The sequence below is a fragment of the Psammomys obesus genome, unplaced genomic scaffold, assembly GCF_907164565.1.
Source record: "Psammomys obesus unplaced genomic scaffold, mPsaObe1.curated_primary_1811, whole genome shotgun sequence".
Classification (NCBI taxonomy): Eukaryota; Metazoa; Chordata; class Mammalia; order Rodentia; family Muridae; genus Psammomys; species Psammomys obesus.
The window spans coordinates 2,199,140-2,208,115 of record NW_026596463.1 but is presented as its reverse complement, the minus strand read 5'-3'; the positions used below and the strand labels follow the sequence as shown (position 1 = coordinate 2,208,115).

At 46.6% G+C, this 8,976-nt stretch overlaps 1 protein-coding gene across 1 annotated transcript in view; it reads left to right on the top strand.

The window, feature by feature from the left end:
* The window catches only part of Sv2c (synaptic vesicle glycoprotein 2C), a 194,868-nt gene extending 187,553 nt beyond the window's left edge, over positions 1-7,315 (top strand). Inside the window, exon 13 of the mRNA XM_055598424.1 lies at positions 87-7,315. Within this exon, the coding sequence (XP_055454399.1) occupies positions 87-270 (184 nt within the window). The 3' untranslated portion in view covers positions 271-7,315. The remainder of the gene's footprint in view (positions 1-86) is intronic.
* The last annotated feature ends 1,661 nt before the right edge of the window (positions 7,316-8,976 follow it).

Genomic DNA, 8,976 nt, shown 5'->3' with positions numbered 1-8,976 from the left:
ACACACACACACACACACACACACACACACACACACACACACACACATCGTTTTCTAAATCCTGTCTGTGTTTCTGTCCTTTTCAGAGCAACGGGCTTTGGCTTCTTGAACGCGCTCTGTAAAGCGGCGGCCGTCCTGGGAAACTTAATATTTGGATCCTTGGTCAGCATTACCAAAGCAATCCCCATCCTGCTGGCTTCCACCGTGCTCGTGTGTGGCGGACTCGTGGGGCTACGCCTGCCTGACACACGAACCCAGGTCCTGATGTGACTGAACAAAAGCCATTTCCTTCTCCTGCCATCGGTTGGTCCTCCTGCCCGACTAGAGGCTTCAGAGTTTTTGTGTGTAGAAAGGTGGCCAAGTGTCAGAACACCAACTTTTGCTGTGACCTCAAGTGTAGTTGCGTATCGTGATTTGCACCGTTTTCTTCTTTTCCCACGCATTGTTATCTTTTCCTAACTGTGCTGCTCCTGCTCCCCAGTGCCCTGTGGAAGTGTTCCTAAAATGTCCCGGGGTAAAGGCTGTGCTGGTGTAAGAAACAGACCCTGATCCTGGCGCCTCATTAACAGGAAGCTTAGGCTGGCTTGATTGAGTTTGTGCTGAGGAAAGGGATTTCTTTTTCTTTCTTTCTTTCTTTTTTTTCATACAGAGTGATATTTCCTGTTTACTTAGAAAAAGGACATCCAGCCACTCTAGCTGTTACAGCAGGGTGCTTCAAAAGAATTGTGTGACACGCTTGGGATGGGCTCTTTCAGGCAGGACTTTTAAGGTGATTTTGCTAATAAGAAAGTCTGTCCCCAGTTGGCAGCAAAAAACTGCTTGAGCTGTAGAAGGCAGATTGCAGATAGAAAGCCCAGTACCCAATACATGTGAGGGCTGGGGCATCACAGTATGTGACTGTGGCATGCAAATCACCGCAGTCACAGTGTTTGAAAACAGATCGGAGATCTTCTGCCTCTCTTTGCATTTCCTGGAAAGCTCTCCCAGACCTGGCCAGATTGCAGATACAGAGGGGGAAAAGCCATTTCTTAAAAATTATTCCCTCCCAAGTTTCTGGTCCAGCAATTGGCTGTAGAAATTAGAAACCGGCAAGAAATTCACAACCAAAGCCATCGGGAAATGCAAAGGGGTACCTCTCTCAGTACTGTTACTTGAGGGTCAAAACTACCCGCCCTCCTTTAGTCAACTGTCCACTGTCACTTCTTAGCCAGAAGCTGTACAGCAGGTCCTGCCAGCCTTCCCAGGCTGTGGGCTCCAGCCTTGTCTCTGGGCTGCTTCTGAGCCTGCTCTCACAAGCTACCCTCTGGCAGGCAGGACAGCATCTCCTGGTGGATTTCTGTCTGTTTTACCTTCGGAATCTTCATGAGCATGGCAAGGAGAGGTCAACAGGACATTCCCACGGGCCAGTTGTCAGCTAAATGACCTGGTCTCTCGCTGAGTCCCCCTCCCCCAAGCTCATTCTTTTACACATCTTTGAAATCTGAAGCCTTCTTGTAGATTTGCAGCCTGTGATAACAGCCAGCATAAGTCTCATATTTAAACAACATTCTCTTTTTAAACTCCCTCTGCCGTGTTGGAGGGTGATCCTTGTTGCTTATTTGAAGCTTTTCCTGCATGACCAAAGCCCTGGGGCTTGCAGAAAAAGGAAACTTTTGTTTCCACTAATCATTATGTTCAGAGATGGCCTGGCTCCCTGAGGGGCCCCTGCCTCCCCTCCCCTACCACATTCCCTGATCCCTTCTGGAGCTCAAATTCTGTGAAAAGCTCTTTGATTAACATAAGCCATTAATCCACTGTCCCCATCAAGTAATTCAGGCTTGGTGGAGGGGACAGCCTAGAATTAAGATGGGAAGCTGCAGAAAGAGAGTCATTCCCTGGAGATGATATGGGCACTCAGAGCCAGGATGTCAAGGGTATCAGCAAAATCTTTGGAGATGACCTGGAAGAAGGCAAATCTTTAAGACGAAACATGATTGACTTGAAAGACACCCACAAAGCAGGGACCAGAACAGAACTCCTTGCCACTTCCCTTCTCATCGCTGAGAAACAAACCTGTGTTTTTAAAGCCCAAGAAAGTATCGTTATTCTCTTTCCATGTGGGCTCATTTCCCCCCTCACTTAACCCATTATTTGTCTTCTTGTAAAAGACATGTCGGAGGCCCATAGCTGATCTTTTGGTTGAATGTGGCATGCAACAAAATTGCTGCAAAAGTAAGATATGGATTCCTATCTTCCCAGTGCAAAAAAAGCAGACATATACAAGGGCATTGCTTTGAATTTACTGGGTAATCCTTAATCTCAAATTGTCTCCATTCTCTGTCTTATAGTGTAACTACATCAAGTGCATTCCAAACTGTAGGACAGAGTTATTTAGAATTTTATCTGGCTGCTGGGTTGGGTCAGCATGCTAACTCAGCAGAACCCCACTTCATATGTTCTTTTCATAAGTCCCACTTCATAAACCCACTTCATCTGTCCTCTTCAGGAGAACCATTGTAGTCCCCTACCCCAGGCTTCTCAGGTGGCCCAAGAGGGATGTCTTCTGTAATATCCTGGACAATCAGTGGTCACAAACCTTCTTGGTCACTGCTTTTCCTCAGCCCCATCACTGTGCATCACCTTTGTTGTCCATGACACTGTCCTTGCTGCTTCCCAAGATGAAGTGTGGCTTGTTAACTAGAGGTTAAGATACAACCGTGAGATTCAACAGAAGCCCCAGTTATGTGAGTATCACAAGCCTTGGCACCAGGGCAGACATCTGCCATCCCACTTAATGTGAAAAAAAAAAAGGAAATTTAAATCTGTTTCAAAAATGAAAGGGAACAGCCCCATTTGCACCTGCATTTTGAACTCGTTTCCTAACGGAAGTTCCTACCATTGCTCTTCACAGTCAGTCCAGAATGCCGCCCAAGTTTTATGATCCCTGAATCCTCTCGATAGGGGACCACATAAAACACAACACAAACCTGTGACTTCTGTGCGTTGCACCACCCTGCGTGTTGGGGCTGAAGGCTCACACTCAGTCTTGCTTCCTGATTCAGCTCACACTTGAGTTCTGACCCAATACTCGAGATCAGTGGGGTCTTAGAGATGTTTCTGGGGAGAAGGCACTTGATCTTGGCCAAAAGGCCAAGAAAAAGCCGCTGGGCACAGTGGCCCTCAATTTCTCCACCTGTAGAGAAAAGGGTTGGCACTATTTTATTCTCCAGACAACTGCAGGGCTACCGTGAGAGCACCTGCTCTGCCTTCTGCTGATGGGACGCCCACCTTGACCATGGATTTAAGATTACAGAATAAGTGAGTCTGCAAAGAGGTTGCTTGGAAAGACCTCACACAGTGGGGCAGAACAGTTTTTATGTTGTCTGTGTTGCCCACCCCACAGGACCTTGAGGGTCTCTCACTTCAGTGCCGTTGTTCACCGCCCGGGGTGGGGGGGCCCTGGAAGATGCACTGCAGTTGGAAGACAAGCTGAAGGATGTAGATGCAAAGATGTAGCGCCCTGTCCATCTATTTCACTGCTTCCTTGAAGTGTTGCCTTAAATAGACCTGTGCCATCAGGAGCAGTTTTCTCAATGATTTGACAGAAATTGGTAGGTGGACCCTCATTTAGAAATCTTACCCAATGAGGGCTCAAGTTTGTACCCAAAAACTTACCTGCCTTCAGAATATCTTAGGAAATCAAGGAGGAGGTAGGGAAGGAGATACGATAACAGGGAGAGTCCGATGTCCCGTTGATAACACTCCAGCAACAAGATTAGTGCGCCTGGTAGACATTCTAAACTCTAGGATTGCTTCCAGAGCATTCCATGGGAATACTTTCTGATGTTCTCTGCCAATCAAAATAGAATATGATATTCTCCGATTTGTTGCTACCTTATATTAGAAAGGCTTTTACCTAGTGCTTCATCAAGATGCCTTAGTTGTTTGTGTATGAAAGACTCTGAAGTCAGGAATACCTGGACTTGACCTTCACCTGGATTTGTAGAAAACTAGCATACTGTTTGGGGCAAGGGACTGTACATCAAGCTTCCTTTAAATCCCATATTGTGCCAAACTTAGTTACCAACCACCCCACCCCCCAAGGAAAGAAAGTTACACTGAGACAACAGAAAACACATCCATACAGTAAAATGATGTGAAATTGATCATATGTTTCTTCACATTTTTCTTCTGCTGAGCAAAGTGTCCATTTTAGATAAATTTTCTCTTGTAATCTGACAGAAGTAAGTTGTCAGGATACATTAGATACCTTGCCTGTCCTTTCCCTGTTTCAGGAAACCGGCGAGTCTCCACTTGTCTTTCGCTTTTGACCATTCCCCTGTCAACAACCTCTCACCAACCACACACAAGCCGTTGCCAGGGCTTCCTTCCACTTTTCTCAACCCCCAGATGCAATTTAGTCATGCCAGCATTTTGAAGCACAGGGCACACAGCCTGTGGGTCTGTTTAGGTTGCTGATTAAACCTGGTGGAGCCGAAGAGAGGTGAGGGTTCGGTAAAATGTGTCAGTCTCTCCTTGCACATGCTTGTTGCATGGTCAAGGCCTCCAGGGTGCTAGGTGGCGAGGCGCTGGGCTGGGTGCAGATATTTAACCCTATGCAGTATTTCTTTGGGAACCGAGAGAGACAGGAATGTGAGACAAGACTGTCTCATATCGTGTGTTAGGTCTCTCCACCAAATGTCTTATTTTTCCAAGTTTTAAACAACTTACGATCTACAACAGGTTGTACAAGAACTATGCAGTGACTGGGTTACCTGTGACAGAAGGAAACACCTCTACATAGATGGCCTTTGTGGGAGGGAGTACTAAACAGTACTTGACAAATAAAAAACACATTCAGGCCTGTGTTTCTTCAAATGGTCTCAACAGGAAATTGCACTAAGATACTGTTCAAAGAAGAGACTCCACAGCAAAGATAGCCTTTCTGATTTCCCCAGAGCTGTTCTTTACAGGGAGCTGGGAAGTAAGCCTGTCAACTCTAGGCACACTAGGGTTCTCCTTCCAGGACCTGGCAAGCCCTGGCAGCTGACTGCTAATCTCTGGCCTCTACTCCAACCCTCCTGGGGGTGTTTCCTTTCTGATGTTAGAGATTTGTGACCCAGTCACACTGCCTTGCAAACAACCAAAAGCAACTTTCCCCTTCTCTAGCCTCAGCAAATAAGCCACCCAGAAAACAGGTTCTGACCACAGGAAGCCAGGGAATTTGCAGGTTACAGTTTGGAATGGAGCATGGGGTTGTTGCTAGGTGTTTTGAAGCTGCAAAGGATGTGTGAGGTCCTGGAGCCTTCAAGGATGCAGGGCAAAGAGAAGATGTAGTCTCTGGCCCTCTGAGAGCTGTGGGTGCCCTTCCTCCTCACCAGCTCAGTCTCTGGGCGGCTCATATTCACTTTCTCCCTTTCATTAATCGCGCTCCTTCCTTCCTCTCGTGACCTCTTAATTCTAGCGGTGTACAAAGGTGAGGGTACCTTTTCTGAGACACCGGGATACAGGAATGTATATCTTCTTGACCGAGGACTGTACATGCCCTTACCTTCTTGGAGCACAGAGGATGGAGAACGTGGGGAGCAGGAATGCAGTGATATGGCACTCCATGGGTCCCTGTTAAGGTTTGGATTCTGATGTCTTCCTAGCGCCACACCCTGATAAGACCAGCAGTGGCCCAGCTCTGAGCTTCGTCTTCTGAGAGAAGCATCTCTCTGCAGGATCATGGCGTTCTGTGGGAAACAGATGGCACATGGTCTCTCCTGTCTGTGTAAGTCCCTGCGCAGAGCTGAAGGTCTGATGCTTACCCTGCAACAATGGCCCTCCCAAATCTGCATGTGACCCAGAGCCAGGAAAATCGAGAACTAAAAAGAGCAACAGCTTTCAGACTTTGCTTCAAACTCAGATACATTTTTATACCAAGCCAAAACTGGCAGCAAGGATATTGTGCCCTGAGCAGCTTTCAGGTGCTCTTGAGGACTGGCCAGCTAGACCATAGAGGGTTGTGTTGTCTAAATCCAATCATGGCTGGAAAAAGGCTCAACCCAGTTCTTAGAGTCAGTCATTTCAGAAATTTTGAAAGCCAGTCAAGAAATATAGCCATCACTGAAAGGTAAATACAGTTAAATCAGTTACATTTTAAAGTTACATATCATCACTTTCTACTTATTTTGCTAGATTTTTCTGTTAGCCATGCCCTTGAGGTAAGATATGCCTATTATATGTCTGTTATGGAAATACTGTGTAATGGAGTCTGTCCTATTGGAATTATATTCTCAGTGACAGGGTCAGTGACATTATACTGAGCTCATCCACCGAGGTAACGTTTACAGCATGGAAAGCAACAAATGCTACAGGTCAGATGCCTCCAACCCCAAATAACTCCAAGCATTGGGAAACAATCAGCAACATATCACTATCTGAAGCCCTGAAGAATGCTTGCTTTCCCAAAACTCAGCAGCAGCGTGCTTTGCTGGCATGCACAGGACCCTGGCTTTGTTGGGGAAGGAGGTTGGGCCTCCCAACATACAGATCTAGGCCAGGTGGAATTGAATGTCCCCTTGGGCTTGTGAGTCAGCATTACATCACCCATAAGTCCAAGGCTTCTTTTCACATTCATATTGCCTCAGAATAGGGCCAGCTGTGCAGAGAAGCCACTGGCCTCTGGATGTTGTTCCTTCAGGGGGAAGTTGCACTAAGTCAGCTAGTTCATGCACTTTCCAAAATGTGGCTGTATGTTTGCCGCCTGGCCAGACCAGGAGCTCTGTTAGTGTCTGCATAGATAAAGGAAAGCCCCAGAAGAGGCTCCCTCAGGCCCACCTCCCCTCAGTCTACAGCCCCATCCTGCTCTTGGCAATGAGATCTCGGCAGCGGTCCTGTCCTTGGTGTGGGTGTACAGGTGTTTCGGCTTTGTATTCCCTCTTTTCTCTTTTCGGCGCTCTGTCTACTGTCCCCTGTCTGGTCCGGCCCCACCTCCCTATTGGACTATATATATGTGCTGCATGTGTGAACCTCAGTAACTCTCCCTTCAGGTTCCTGGAGTCTCCGTCTCTAGCTCAGCTGACCCTGCTGTGAACTCGTCTTTCTGGTATGCTCCTTTGTGTCTCATTTCCGAGTGCCAAAATGTTGGGCCAAGCGTATTTTCACAAAATGTTCTGAGACAGCCTTGTGTATCCTTGTGAAAGGGCATGCTTCATGTGGGATGGCTCATGTACAGCGCAAATCTATCACATGTGGAAGTGTGTGTCCATTTATGTGCCAGATAATATCATTCATGTAATAGCTGCAAAGATATTTAATGTACATCAGATGAATAAAAGAGCATTTTTGCTCCATTATATTCAAGTAAAGATTGTTGTGTAATGACCTTCCCTTCCAAAGAACCCCCAAAGCACAAGTACATGCTGCTGGGGTGGTGGGGCAAGCTTGTAATCCCAATGTTCAAGAGGCTGAAGGAAGAGAATTGTGAGTTTGAAGCCAGCGGAGCCACAGAGGAAGACCCTGTCCCAGGTAGGGGGAGGAAGCAAAGCAAATACAAAAGCACATTTTCATGTACTTGGTTCCAGAGAAAGCCAGCTCCTCTGGTGCAGGGCAGTTTTAGCTGCTTCTCTGGGCCGGTTCCATGAGTACTGACATGTTGGTGATTTCACAGAAATACTTTCTAATGGTTACCTAGGGCCCCTGTAAAGAAATGCTTGAAAGAGGGTTGATGGTGAACCAGATGCTTGTGTTATTTTGCCCTAAAGCAAGAACAGTTAACAGATTTCTATCTCACATATCACCTCTAATTAATTGTTAATGACTGTTTGAAACATTCGTTTGAGAACAATAAGGGGAGAGGAATGCTGTATTTGACGGTGACCAAATTAGAGGCAGAAACAGGCTGCAAAGCCACATATTTGCTGTTGCCCAAGAAGACTTCTGGTTGGTTTTAACAGAAGACCCAAGTATCCTGCTATTCTTCTTTAGTATATGGTCGTGCTGTGTTTGACAGGCTACACTCCAGGGATCCTCCTTCCTCTGTTTCCAGGGTAGCCATAGCTCCCAGCTCATATTATGGTATCCCTCCAAGAATTTGGGATTTTAATGAATGCACACCATTTGTACACAAGTACCTGAACTGCACAGGAAAAAGCCTTGGATGACCTGTAGCTGTGCTGCAGTCCATCATCAGCTGCCAGTGTAGAGCCTGGCAACTGAACTTGGGTCCCCTAGAGGAGCACAAGCACTCTTAACTAACACTGGATTATCTTTCCATTCCCAAGAACTTTCACAAACAACAAAGTTATTCAATTGTGAGTCGACAACATTAGTGATAACCCAGGTTCTTCCCTCTCTAGATCGGCTCTCCATAGTGTGCTGGTTTCTATCCCCACAGGGACTCAAAATGGTGGCAGGAACTCCAAACAGCACATCTTTATGTAGTAATCTAAGGGCCAGAAGCAGCTAGAGCTAGAGCCCCCTCCCTTTTTTTTACGTAAAGGAGAAATTTCTGAGTCCCCCAGCAGACTCCCCTGTGTCATTGGCTGGATTTGCCTCATCTGTAGTCTCCTAAACCAGTTACAGGGAATAGGATCATGTTGCCATTTTCCTTCAAGCAGTCAAAATTCACATCTCCACGGAGCTTGAGAGGAGTTCTCCTCCCTTGAAGCCAGTGGCTTCTGACTGCCTGAACCAATTTGGGGTTTCATGAGTAAGGAATTAACTGGAGAGTGGACCATGAGCACTGGAACCAGGCTCTCTTATGCCAGTAGCCACATCCGCAGTTTATGTTAAATTTAGCTTCAGTCAAGAATTCAATTGCCACTGGGCATGGTGCTCCATGCCTGTAATCCCAACACTCAGGAAGGCAGAGGCAGGTGGATCTCTGAGTTCAAGGCCAGCCTGGTCTACAGAGTGAGTCAGGCCAGCCAAGGCTACACAGAGAAACCCTGTCTCAAACAAAGGAAAGAAGAAGAAGAAGAAGAAGAAGAAGAAGAAGAAGAAGAAGAAGAA